The sequence below is a fragment of the Phasianus colchicus genome, chromosome 19 (genome assembly GCF_987193195.1).
Source record: "Phasianus colchicus chromosome 19, bPhaCol1.hap1.1, whole genome shotgun sequence".
Lineage (NCBI taxonomy): Eukaryota > Metazoa > Chordata > Aves > Galliformes > Phasianidae > Phasianus > Phasianus colchicus.
Window position 1 is genome coordinate 7964768 of NC_143454.1, and position 14673 is coordinate 7979440.

Here is a 14673-nt window from a genome sequence, read left to right on the forward strand (position 1 = left end):
TTTTTCCTTTTCAGTACACCAATGTCATACCATCAGCTGGGAAGGTTTTACGGACAGCAAAAAAAAGCTGCAGAACTTGCAGGTTCTTACATCCTCTCAGCTAGGGCTGACTCAGTTTGGTACACAAGGTAAAGCACCAGAACTGCTGCTCCCTCTGTAATTATTTTCTTTCTGACAAATACATCCTCTGAACTTGCTGTGCCTGTTAAATTTGAAGGCCTGGTTTCCGAACCAAAGCTACCACACCAACAGCACAGCTTTCATTTACCTTCCCCCTTCCTTCAGCAACTCTGTACATGATAGCTGGGTGGAACAAGTGACAATCAAACCAAAGAATACCAGTCAGGAGCTGTGTAAGAACTCCAGATGCATCACTGTATTTCCTCAGTATCAGTGTCAGAGCTCCTACATCTCTACTTTGGTGATACTGTGTACTTTTGTTTACCACTACCAGATCCCTGAGATCTCCTCCCAGCTGGGAAACACGTGTCTGTGTGAGCCCAGAGTTTCACATAAAGCTCTTCCTGCTCAGCAGGCTCTTGGTATTGCTCACCATTGTACTGGTTTTGTTATCACCAGCTGTCCTTGCATTCAACTTGCCTGGAATCTGACCTCAATATCAAAGCTGACTACAGCTCAGATCTAGCTGACTTTCCCATCCAAAAAATTTCAGGCTTGAAAGAGATGAGTAAAGGAGATAAACTTCAATTTAAATCTTTCAAAGAAAAGAAACTCTTCTGATAGCAGTCTAAGAGCCAAAATTGCCTTCTTAAAATTTTAATGTAGAGATGGGAAAGGTCTGCTGTGGCAGTTTGCACAACTGGCCTGGAGGAGAACAAGATGTTAAACTGCCACTGTCTGCAGCTATGACTGCTTATAACGTGGTAGGACACAGGAACAAGTGTACCACTCTTATTAGAGTCAAGGTGAGAAACCACTGTTCCAGAGACATAAAGCCCTCAATGATATTTTAAGACAAGAAGAATCTTTTAGGCACATTAGTTTCCCAGACAGAACGGGCTAAATCTTTCGTCATTGCTCAGCTATAACAAAAATGCAGTTAAGCACATTTTTGTTAGTACTTATTAAGCTATCAGTGCTCACAGCACCTTTTTCTAATGTATTTGTGTTGGACTGATGGCTCACGTGCACATCTGTGTGCAAGAGACCAAAGTTGGTACAAAATTCATCCTGGCTCAGATCCTCAGCGTAAGTGGTTTGTGTGTGTCACTCAGACTGTTTGAGGATTTGAGTGTAGTATAAGCACAGCTATGAATCTCTCCCCAGTGATTTTCGCCATACAGCCCCAAGAGTTGCACCCCCAAAAAGGGTGCATTGTTCAAACATGGGAATCTGTGCTCCTTCTCCTACCCCAAAAAGGAAACAGTAACTTTCAGATTCCTTGGTTTCCCATGCTGCTCTCTGGGAGAGCAACCGCCGTGCAAAAGCAGGGGATTCATTTCAAAACCTCAGCCTCAGGCTTGTGCTGCCAATTAACTGCAGTCTCTGGGCTCTGGGCACTGAATGGCTCAGAAAAGATTCCAGTGGAAAAGCTGTATGGGAATTTCAAACAGACAGCGAGACACATGCTGTTTGTATTTGAAGCACTAATGCGACCCGTGAGAAGGGCAGAAAGAGCAGGCACAGGATTCATTTACAAAGGGAGTAGATCATTCTGAAAACAAAATAGAAAACACATTTGCCCTTGTGCTAACCATACATCAGGAAGCACAACTGAACTCCTTATCAGCTTTCATCAGGGAGGCTTATTTTTTGATGTTCAAAATTAAGTTTTACCAGAACTCGTGTACAGATTGCTAGCAAGTCTCAATTCTTCAAATGAAGAATTTAAAACCAAGTAGAAATTTTGCCAGAACTGTTGTAATAATTAATGAAGCCAACATTTTAATTACTTCCATTATTAGAAGAGTACAGAATCCATCTGAATAAGAATTGGTGGTGATTAGATATCTGGAATCGTGCCATCATTCTCCTTATTCTGGGCAGAATTCTAATCTTCACTAACAATTATTTCAAGAAGTCATTATCCTATCAAAAGGAGAGAATATTCCTGAAAGAAAAGAAAGCGTGGCATTTCCTGATGTTAAGTAGATTTAGGAAATAATCTGCCTTGGACAAAGTAGTCTGGGACAAGAGCCCATTATTTGTTTTAGTTCTGTGAATATAAAGCCCTCACGCTGCAGCCTGGACCCAGCATTTAGATCTCTGTGCACAAAGCCATCAGTTCTAAAGATGACAATCAGCAATACAAGCAACGTAACACTTACATTCTTGTGATCAACTGATTCTGCAGCCTTTGTTATTTCATCCAGACACTTTCCAATGATAGGGATCACTTGGCGGTCAACATCTGCAAAAGTTTTCATGGATTCACCTATCCTCACAATTCTTCTTTCCTCCATCTCTTGTATTTTCTAAAACATGAGATTTCAGTCAGATCACACATCAGTAGTCACTTCACAGTTACAAACAATTTTTCTCCCTATCATACATTGGCTGCTTTAAAACACAAGGTTTAAATATATATTGTTTTAAGAACAGACAAATTAGGACAGGTGTTCTAACAAGGCAGTAATTGGTACAGTTCCTTCCAACATCTAAATACCATTCTAGGAGCAATCTGTGTTACTGTCACAGGGAATTTATCAGTTAGTTTTGTATGTTAAAAAATGCTGATTTGTCAAAATCCCAACTTTAGACATTTGTAAGAGCGGTTCTTAAAGCTGTTAACATAATTTCTGGAACAATAAATTCTTTCATTTTCTGCAGCATGTTGTGAAAGATCTTATTTTCATTCCACTAAGATTTTTATTCCCTTGGATTTTTTATTTCCCCTTTGCCCCAGAAGATGACTTCTGGTTTACAGGCAGCCCTACACACCGTCCTGCTTACACGTGTGCTTCTCAACATATGCCCCCTGCTCCTCAGTGGATTCAGTGTCACAATCTCCAGCATCTATTGCATGGACCTCTGATTTAGAACAGAGGGTAAGTGGATGTGGCATAACACTATTAAGAGAGATTATAACAACGGGATACAGAAGGGCTTGAACAAGAACTGCCTGTTTCATGTAAGACTGCAGGAATCTTACAGAACACCATCAACCTAAAAATCCTCATTGCCTTCACTAATTCACAAGCAACAACAATTCAGTAGTTAAAGGAAATAAATCCTTTACAATATATCTGTTATTTCAGCAGCTAATAGAAAGCACCAGAGATTATTTGTTAGATGGCAGTTACAAGGATGTGTGTGCACAACCTGCACACTCATCTACGAATCAGATGCATTCACTGCATTTAGTGTTAAATACAAGTACACTGGCAGACTTCTACATATAATGCCAGAGATGATTTATCTGAAGATACTGGTTCAAAATACCATGAGCGAAAGAGAAGGTGTCCATTTAGCTAACATGCTCCAGTTATGAATAAATGGATGAATACTTTGCTATGCAAGTATTAGTTATTTCTCATCAGATGATAAGCACGTGACATTTCCTCTCCTTAAAGAGGGTGCATGTTCCACTTCTTGACTCTTATGACCCATTACAATGGAACAGTCATTTAGAACTTCTGTTCTACGGCATTAATCTCTCTTTGTTCAGCCAAGCACACTGATAGTTTTTTTGTTCTCTGCCTACTGTCTTTCTTTAGGCATCATAAGACAGTCAGCAAGCTTCCTTAAATTCTTTGACATTCACTATCGCAGAATTATTGGAGTTTAAATTTAACATCTGCGAAGTCTGATTTCAAAACAGGTTATAAAGAACCATGAAGCTTTACAGATGTAAGGACGCCCCAGCTGCCTCCTGCTCCAACAATGCAAATAATGCTCTCATTCCCCAGCTGCACAGACACAAGAGCTTAACACAGCAAGATTGTGAACAATTCCAAAGACTATCGTAATCTGTCATGACAATTCATTGTTGCCTTCCTCAGAAGAGAAGGGCAGAAATTTTCATAGCTCTCCATCTCTCGGATTGGCAGACTGCATACAATAATTGCTACTGGGGACAAAAGTTACCAAATAAAAGGCAAGATCCAAGAACCGAGCCAACAAGCAACCCATCCCTTGGCTTTTATCATGAGATTTTGAACTTCTCTAGAACAGTATCAGTGAGCTTTACCTGGAAGATGTTTGGTATGTGTGTGTAGTAATGATCATGCTGCTCACTGTTGAACTTCTGTAGAGTGGAAGAATATTCTGCTTTGCTGTCTTCTGCCATTTGATGTCTCAGCTGGGCTTGCTGTCTTGCCTAAAAAAACAAAGTCAAAAGAAATTTTTAACGTATACCATTTGAAACTGAATGACATTGTGTTACTTGTATTACCATCCTCATAAGTAGGCAGCACAGAAACATAAGCATATGAGCCTCTGAACACTTCCACTTTTAGCTTACTGTTATCTACAAACCATTGCGAACCAGCATGAGTCTGCAGTGTGTGCTGCTGGAATTCAATTCTCTTCTGTTAAACATGGCAGGGCTTTGCCTCTCTGTCAAATTGGCATATATTCCTGCCTATTCCTACAAGCCCTTAAAATTCCAAATTTAACTTAAATTGGTCAATATCTGGCACACACAGGACTTGCTTTCCTACTTTGCCTGAGAAGTGATAGCTCTCACAGCTCAGATGCATCATCAGAATGAACATCTCCAGACATTTTCTATCTTCAGAGAATAAACCTTCTGCCATGATCAAGCAGAAGGGAATGCCAGTTTCCCCTGGCTAGCACGTGGGCCTTGATGCAGCTGCTACCTTTTTCTTGTGTTGCAATATGTTCCTTCTATGAATCATTCTGCACTCAGAAACAGCCCCTCTTCATATCACATGTGAAAGACTGCACCACATTTGACCCTCCGGGTTCCTCCTTCTGGGCACGGGTTTTTTCAGGACACGTACAGGCACTTCTTCCTCCACTGAAAGCCCTGTTGGATGCCACCTCTTTTCTTTAACACACCACTTACCTGTTGGCTCGCAGTACGTTTTGGAGATAGCGGAGGGGCAAAACAAGTATCTGTCTCATGTCTCAGCCAACATATTCACAACAAAACATCTCAATTCATGCACTGCACCCACTGTGCACTCTGCAAAGCCTTATCTCCACTTCCTTAAACAGAGCTGGCACAAATTATGCAAGGAAACAGGAGCCCGAGGAGCAGCTGAGACACAACTCCTTCCTATTTTTACCCATGCAGATTTGCTTTGCTACCTAGCATAGCAGAGCACTGGGCAACTACCCTCCCTTCTCTGCCTTGAACAATCTGTCCCTGAGTGACCCTCTCATATTTTCAGATTTTTCTCCTTACAGTTCTACTTCCTAAGGCCTTCTGTCATCTGCTTCACTGCCCAACATTATTCCCTAGCTGTCTATCCCATCTGTTTATTTTAGCTGCCTTTTCTTTCCTGCGGTTGGCCTTCATACAGAAGCTCTTCCTCTTCTCCCTCTTCTGCATAGCTCCTGCCATCACTCCCTACCTCCAGCCACTTGAGCCTTGAGGTCCCTCTCATACCTGTTCACAACTGGCATCCATCCATCTGTCCATCCATCCAGGCTCACTGTGCTCCCATGTATCCCCTCCATCTCGAATACCACCCTCAGCCCCCAGAGAGCCTGCTCCATGGCTGGGGATGAAATCCTTGCTGCAGAGGTGAGAGGGAGCCTGGCCATTTGGCTTTGGAAACCTAACCCATCCTCCTGCTCACACTCCTTTTTCAGGCACTTATGGTTTCCTCACCCTGTGCTGTCTATCTTGCCATGGTAGCTACAGCTACTCAGAAGCACGAGGTTTTGCTCACTCCTCCAAGTTTCTGAAAAACCTCTTCAAGAAAGAAGAAAGACTGCTTTAAAAAAAAAACCAAACTTTAAATCATTTTTTGCTATTTCAGGGAAAACAATGCAACAAATAATTTTAAGGTATTCTGAGAAGTGGGCTCCCATTGAATACAGTTCAGAGTGGGGTTATTCTTTGAACTATTCCAGGCAGACAATAGTTTCCTGACAATAAATCCATGAAATACCAAATCATGGAACATTTTAGTAATCCTAACTGGAAGCGGACAAATTCAGCCAGAAGGTTTCAAATCTCAGTGTGCAAACAGGCTTCCCTCCATCTGTCCAGCTCACACAACTCACACATCTCACCTAATAACTTATTTTGACTCAATTCAGTTGTTTTTTTTTGTGAGTGCTGTCAGCTGCAGTACTTTCCTAGATCACCTTTCACATTCTTTCTACAAAAATAATAATTCAAGCACAGCAACAAAATGCTGGGCACTGAATGCAACACAGCAGATGAAATGGCAGCATAAAATGGGAAAGACTGTAACTATAGCTAAATAAAAATGTCTGATAAGGAAAGCTTTCAACTTTGCTTGTTCTCCAGGAGCTTTAATTGCCCACCAGCTCCTGCAGCAGAAGTATGTGTAACATTGACCTGCTGCAATCAAATCTCAAGGAGCCACAGCAATCACTGTTCTGCCCAAGTGCTCTGTATAATTTATTAAACTTTATCATCCACACGCTCACGTAAAGCTACATTAAACACAATGGGAAACAACACAGCCTTGTGTTACAAACAGAAACACACCAGGAAAACAAAGTCAGGCACGGAAAGGCTGACAGCTGTAAGAAGAGCCTCCCAGCCTCTTCCTCAAATCCCAGCTGCTGGAGATTCATTTGTGAGGACCAGTATCTTCGTCTATCTAAGAGCAACCCATTGTTTGAACTGACTTCTATGGAAGGCCCAGTCCCACTTACACAGCTCTCTTTATTTGTTTAAGTAGCACGACTCAGGAATTTGTCCCTTGACTCTATTGTTGAAACCAAAAAACAAGGGCTTTGCTATTACATATTCCCAGGCAGCCCCAGCAAACATTCAGCCAGAGCTCTTCCTCATGAGCAACCTCATTGGTTGGGTAGGAGCAAAGTCACTCTGGGCTAAATGCATGCAGGAGGAGATGCTCTGTTTCCAAAACTATCTTAACTGGCCCCAAATAAGAGAAGGCAGGAGATGAATAAGTAAAATTGGGTACATTCCAAAACCACAGATTTTTGTATGAGAGACCCAGTGACATTTCGTTTCTGCTGGCCATTTAATGCATTTGGCAAGCTTCAAACAGCTTAAATATTTTTCCAATGAGGTATTTTGGTTCTTAAAATAAAAATATTTTTTTAAAGTCTAGATTTTTTTTTTATTACTCCATTTGAGTATGTCACTCTAACATCATCACTTCTGGTCATAAAATGCAATAGTTAGTTCTAGATTTCTGTTTTCTGCTGAAGCACAATGATAAAAAGCGAGTTGATGACCTTAAGTTTCACATTCAGTGTAACAGATACAGCAGCCTGGAGCTGCAGAGTCACAGGAGCTATTTCAGGAGTCATTTACAGTTGAGCTTCACAAGAAAAGTATATATTTGCTTTCTTCACTGCTTGTTTTTGCATGCATACAGCTTCAAAGATGCTACTTCTCAGGCATTAGAATTAACATTAAAATATCTACTCTGAGTGGCATTCTCAGGAGGAAAGGCTTTGGAATACCAGACCTTGCTCCCAGGTGGGAGGATGACATTGTGATGCAGTTTTCAGTTGGCTCACTTCTCTTAATGGGGCTGGGATGACGGAGCAAGAGCTCAGCTTTCCAGCACCACATGGGAAGTCACTATCTCAACCAACAGACTGCCAGATCACTCCTGATTATAGCAGAAGTTAGGGCTAGGTACTCATAATGCTAGGAAAAAAGAAAAAATCCCCTCCTGAAGAATAAATGAGGTCACATAAATAAATAAATAAATAAATGAGGTCACTTGCAGCAGCATGAAAAAGTAGAAAGAAAAAGCACATCCATTAAAAGGGTTTTGGGGTGAGAAGAAAATGAGCTAGCTTTTCTTTGTGAAAGGTGCTCAGATTCTGTGCATGTTTGTTAAATTCACACCCCCTTCCCCCCTGAGGACCTCTGTGCCACCATTTAAGACCCAGATAAACACATATGAACATAACCTCCCTTCCAAGGTCTATTTTTTCATAAAGTAATACTTCCCTGAACTCACACTGCAGCAGTGAAACCCAGAGGTCACAGATGCTAACACACACCTCATGAGGAGGAGCATTCCTGAGGATGAAGGACAGCCCAGCATCTGCAGCACCATCAACCCTGCAGCAAGTGTGCTGGCAAGCTTCAGGTTTCCACTGTCATGGCAATTCAGATTTAAGCACAATCTTACCAAAGCAGTCTTTTCTATAACTAACAAAAACCAATACATAAAGGAAACATAGGAGAAATTTGAATATATACATAGACACACATGCTTTCTGCCATTCCTGTCTCCGAAACAAAAAAGAATGAAGGATATTTTGCTGATAACGATTTTGTAAGATGCATTCCTGAAACAGCAAGAGAGTCAATAGACACACTGTCTTTTGGGTTTACGCAGACAAAAAAAATGCAGCTCCTCAAGGCTGTGATGGTGGGAGTGATATGAATAACTGAAAAGGGCAGAATAAAGCTTTGGCTGCTATTAAGCTGATCCGCACTGAGCGGCACAGTTCAGCTTCTCAGCTGCTGCTCTCTCCAGGATGGTTTCCAGTCAAAACGCTGGGGCAGCTTGCTTTCCTCTGCCCCCTCTTTTTCAAACACCAACAAACCCAGACAGCATGTGAGATGCATCTCCGCCAAGCCACTGTCTGCCAAAACAGATCTGTCTTTGGGAAATCCAAGAGCAGACTAAAAACGCAAACACAAAAATCCGCTCCTCTTCGACTGCCCAATTCCTTCAAAAATAAGTTAATGATAAAGGCAGACTTGAACACTTGACCAATTTCAGGAATGCTCTCAATAGCTCACAGATTTCTCAGCTGCAGGCTCTGGCTGTCCCTGCCCAGCTCACCCTGCTGCTCTGCTGTGAGCAGGCACCAGCACCACCAGTGGTAATGCTGGCAGCATTCACAGAAGCATTAATAACAGTGGGAATGCTGCCATAGGCTTGGACACAGGGCCAGGACTGCAGGCTTTGATTTACATAGCCTCCAAGTCAAGCTCCTTTGTTTACTATTTTACAATAACCAGTTTGGTCTCACTGAATTGACAAGCAAAGAAAAAAAAAATTGCTTTCCTGAAAGCAAGAAGGCAGAATGGGACATGCAAAATAACAGATGGGAAAGGACAAAGACAAGTCCCTACTTTCAATGTTAAAAGGAATAGAAAAAAAAATCTGACAACTCGTGGATACTTGAAAACCTTTGGCTGAGTAAAGTATACAGATGAGCAAGGAGCTGATGTAATGGAAAACCTTCACGATCAGAACTGTTATCTTATGAGTTTGCAGGCCACCTAATTCTGCCAGATGACAGCAGTGCACACTAATAATCACAGAATGGCCTGGGTTGCAAAGGAGCACAATGCTCATCCAGTTCCAACCCCCTGCTGTGTGCAGGTCCCCAACCAGCAGACCAGGCTGCCCAGAGCCACATCCAGCCTGGCCTTGAATGCCTGCAGGGATGGGGCATCCACAGCCTCCTTGGGCAACCTGTTCCAGTGCCTCACCACCCTCTGGCTGAAAAACTTCCTCCTAATATCCAACCTAAACTTCTCCTGTCTCAGCTTAAGATTGTTCCCCCTTGTCCTATCACTATCCACCCTCATAAACAGTCAGACCTTCTCCTGTTCATATGCTCCCTTCAAATATTGTAAGGCCACAACAAGGTCTCCCCGGAACCTTCTTTGCTCCAAGCTAAATAAGAGATGTACTAAAGCACCAAACCACCACCAGGACTCTTAACGAGACAACAGAGCAGGCAGGCTGCACAAGGACTTAGCTCTCCAATTGCACTGCTCCCATCTGCACTGCTAACAAGAACAGGATTGCAGCTTGGGCTCACCCAGCTGCCAGCCCTCTACTCACAGGGCCAGTTGACCAGAGACAGCCTCAGCTGGTTAAAGCCCAGCAGCTAGAGGTTACCTGGAATCTCATGTAAGTGGACAAGCCCAAGCCTTCTCTGGCCTGGCTTCAGACCTCAGTTCTGTGGATGCTCCCTTGCACAAATCTGTGTGCTGCATTTCCCATACATAAAACAAAGGTATTGCTATTTCTTTTCTATCCCATCCAATTGATCCCATCAATTTACTGCAGCAAGTGTTCAGAACCATCTACACGTTGTGCAAGGGGAGACCATTACGTAAGAACTGAGAACAGCAGCCAGCACAGCTGTGCTATGCACCAGAGGTACATCAGGACACAGCTCTGAGGCTCTACAGAAACTATTGTGCCCTGAATCCAGAATTTGGTCTCCTTCCACAGCCGTTCTCATGCCACAGATACTAAATGTGCAAACTGCCAGGGTGATCAAAGGGTGAAATGTGGTCAGATGGGCAACTCTGTGCTGGCCATTGCAGCCCCATGAGGATACCTTTAAATAAATAAATTAACCTTATTTGTTACAAAGGAATTAAGTGTTTGCACACTGGGTGAAAGGATACTTAGAACTGAGCAAGGAGAATGCTAGAGAGGCATCTGGAGCACTGGCTGACTGTTTAAATGATTCCTGGAGATGTGTTTAGTTCTAGTAACAAAAGCAATTATCTTCTGCAGTATATAAATGTAAGTATGGAATATAAATAGTGGAAATTATTTCAGGACTGCATAATACATCTGTTAGATCATACTTTGCATACTGGGCACAGCTCTAGCCATCTCTCTCCAACAAAGATTTTACAAACAGTGCCAGTGCAGAAGGAGTAGTTCAGGCTGAAGAAAGCCACCAGATGAATTTAGTAGCCTCAGTGCCCAGCCTTATGGGTACAACACATGCACTTACACTGAACAGCTTACAGACAATTAGCTACATTCTGAGGCGTGCTTCTTTTCCCCTCAGATCTCCTACAAAGAAATCTGTCAAAATATTTTTTTGATAGAATAAAGAATGAGTACAGAGCTTTCCAGCCACATAGCTTGAACTGCTTTGCATTAGCTAAGAAGTCACTTACACTACACTTCAATTCTAACTGCGGCTGATCCGTAATTCAAAGTTGTTCTCAGCTCTCCCCTTCACAACCCTGCCTTGCTTGCTCCATTTAGCAATCCAACACCCAGTAGAGCTGCACTGTTATGAAACTGTCAAATTGTGACACAGGGCATTATTGCAGAAGAGTACCTCAAAGAGGAAACAAATTCAGATGGATTTCCTTCTCCTATACTAAAACTGACTGGTGCTTGATCTCCTAATACCACATACAGTGTCTGAATGGGATTCAAAAGGATATTTAACATGTTTTGCAGCTAATACTACTGCAGTCATCAACTCTTTATACCAGAAATCAAAGCTCATAAATAAGCCACAGTTCCAAAAGGGAAACAGCTGCTGCATCATGGCAGAGTGCTGCTGATGGCAGGTTGTAAACAAGGCTTACCCTACCAGAAATGCACATACAGTGCTAAGGGACTCCCTTCACACTGCACTGCTGATTAGGGCGACGCAGTTCAGAGAGGAGATCAGGGTCTGCATAAACCAGGGAGATTATGTTAGTGTCAACCTAATGGCTTTAAATCACGTTACCAAGAACAGATTGCCCTTGAATTGCTTGGAATTTGGATCCGCTTCACAAGCAAAGATACAGGATGGTTCAGTCAGTGCCATCAGTGGACAGAAAGGAAAGCAGCTGCCTAGTGAGCATAATGAAATCTCATTGCTGTGCTAAGAACACGAATCTTATGCAGTACCCACTTCTCTCAATAAGAAATGCACAGACGAGGGCCCTCTGGAGCTGTGGGCAGGACTAAGCTGTGCTCACTGCACCAATATGCTTCACTCAGACACCACCACACTTCTGTAAATTCACAGCATGCAAAGCATGGAAGCAAAGCCTCCAGAATCATTTACTGCAGTAAGTGACAGAAACACTGCAGAGTTCTTCCAACTTCTAACATCATCTTCCTGTGGCACTGCATTTCCCAACATAGTGCCTCCAGCTGGTAAAGTGAGGGAAACCCCACTGCCGTGGGGCAGATTGCACAGCATGTCCTGATAGATAGGGCTAATTAAGCAGCCATGGTCTGCAGAAGGAGGGCACCCACCACCTCTGGCTGTGCTGCAGTTTACTGCCCACAGTCTTCATTGAGCAAAACTTTGCAACAATTCAGCACAGAGCTGGAGAAGTTCGCTTTTGGTTTGTCTGCAATGCTTCAGTGATGCACACTTCATCCTGCTCTGCTCTCTGACTAAGCATGCTGCAAATAGTGTGTGAAGGTTTGCACTGATGCTATCAGTGTTACAATCAGAGATTTCTCTGGGGGCCCAGCTCAGTTCATTCTTCATTGTAAGGATGTGTAAATTCTTAATGAGGAGATTTTGCATCCTGCAGCGCAGCAGCCTGGCTGCTGGAAAAGCAGTTTAACACTTGACAGCAGAACTGCACTTGCAAAGGCAGGAAGATCAATTTATTCCAAGAATGTTTCAAAGTAGCAGTATTTCTACATCTGTGTTTCATAAGGCACTGCCAATGGTTCAGCTCATGGCTTTCCAATGCGGTATAAAAGGACATGCCTGCTGTGGATAAGAGGGGCAAAGCAGACAATATTGCATTTAGAATTGCCTGTGTTCAGCTGCAGTAAGCATGTAAGAAAGCAATCACTGAAGCTCTCTGGGTGCAGGTTTGAGACTTACTGAGTTGGTCAAAAACACAGCAGAATAAAAATCCCATCCCAAGCATTTAGCAATGTCAAGACCTTACTGAATTTTGAGAATTAAAGTCAAATTGGCACTTCTAAGACTTCCACTGCCTTCTAGAACCACAAAACATTTATGTTAATATTAAAATCACTTAAAGTGTAACCCTCCTTACATATCAGGTACAAAGAACCCAAACCAAGCTGTTAGCAGCCTGTTCCCAGGCTGCTGTCCTGGGAACTCACATAAACACCTCATTTTCTGCTGCACACAGGTGAAGTTCTTTTCTAGCAGAATCATTACTTGGATTTACCCATTACCCCAATATATAACTGTGCTACTCTTCAGGAAAAAGAGATTCTGCCTGACACAGAGAACTTCAAACTGCTGTCCTCCCCCCCAGCTGCTGTGCAAATCAAGAGGCAGAAGCATCCCATCCCTTTGTACGGTTGGCCCCAACCACTTCCTTTCTAAAAACAGATTTTAAAAAAATCTACTTTGAAAATAAATCTTCAGAAATAAGAGCTTTATTTATTTTTTTTTTAATTTTATTTTTTATCGCAACAACTCTGCAAAGGCACCGCTGGGTACCACATCATCCCATAAAGATGTCAGCTTTTTAGTGATTACAGCTCTAAAGAGAAGGAACGAACAATAGAGCACTTCCTTATAAGTACACTGACTGTGCGCTGGTGACAGAGACCATTTCCCCAAATGGTCAAAAAATTGAAGCAACTCCACTGTGGTTTTTTGAAAGAGAAGTGTTTTAAAAGCACAAATCCCACTGCGATCCAAGTGAAACTGAAGCTCGCAGTGACACCTACAAGCCTTCCCAGGATTTCCATCAGCAGGTTGCACCGTTTCCTTAGTTTGAAACAATATTTTCACAGCAGAGCTGTTTGCAACACAGCAACTCTGACTTTGCTGAACTGCGCTGAGAAAACCTTTGTGCCAAACTGTCTGAATGCTGGCTGCTAGCAATTTAGAGACAACGCAAACACAGGAAGGGGAACTCGAGGGCCAAAACCCCCTCCTCTGATTTCACTGCTGCGCAAAGCCTGTGAGCACTGCTGACACCTGAACACAGCCCCTTGGCTCCACGTTACCAACACCAAAAAAGGAAACATCAGGAAGCAAAGCTGAACTCCAGCTCCCTTAAATCAACCGCAGGCTGGCTGGCAGCAGAGATGAAGGCAACCATAGCAGACAACAGAGCGGCACAGATGGCAACTGTGTGTTGAACTGGAGCTGGTGCTTCACCAGGAGCAGTTTGGGCTTTGGTGCCTGATGTTATTTTGCTGAATAGTCCCAGAGAAATAAGTAGGAAAGTCTTCTCTGTTCGCTTTTGTATTATTAGCCTGCAATGTAACCCCAGCAAACAGATAGTGAGAGCTCTCCCTTCAGCAAGGCCATGTTCAATGCTGGCAGCACTACTGAGAGAGTTTCTTCCTGCGGTTGTCAGAGGCTGTTGCTATTTGAAGATGGACAGATGCAAGCAGGTTGGATCCCCATTCAGTTGAGCACTAAGTGCATTAGGGATCTGCGGCAACATTTTTCTGATCACACCTGTCATTGTGATCACTGCAGGATTTTAATTCCATTACTCCATAATGCACGATACAAAAAACAACTCCAGTGCCTGCTGATATTGGCAGGCACAAGCAAAAGCAGCCAAGGTGTCCATCTCGAGCCCAAGAAACGAGGACAACTTATCCCACTGCCTGCAGAGCACCTTGGTCAGCCAAAGCGAGCGGTGGTGGCTCTGAACACAGCCAGGCCGTCTGCTTTCCTGGCCAGATGGATTCTCAGGAACAAGACTGCAGCAGCCAAGCTGTGAGGGGCAAGAGAAATCAAAACCGCTGCAATAGGAGGAGGGAAAAGTCATCACACTGCTTCATTGGAAACCAGCAGTCTCTGCATCTCCCTGGAGCGAGTCCCGCGCGCAGCCCTGGCAGCAGCTCCAGGGGAACAATATCTTATTTTCCG

The 14673-nt window shown here is 43.1% G+C and overlaps 1 protein-coding gene across 23 annotated transcripts in view; it reads right to left on the reverse strand.

The window, feature by feature from the left end:
* Positions 1 to 14673, reverse strand: part of FNBP1 (formin binding protein 1) — an 84044-nt gene that overhangs the window by 23326 nt on the left and 46045 nt on the right. For all 23 annotated transcript variants that reach the window (XM_090121288.1, XM_090121287.1, XM_090121289.1 and 20 more), the window contains exons 7-8: positions 4151 to 4279; positions 2289 to 2435 (exon numbers count right to left, since the gene is read on the reverse strand). In XM_090121288.1, the coding sequence (XP_089977414.1) occupies positions 2289 to 2435; positions 4151 to 4279 (276 nt within the window). The remainder of the gene's footprint in view (positions 1 to 2288; positions 2436 to 4150; positions 4280 to 14673) is intronic.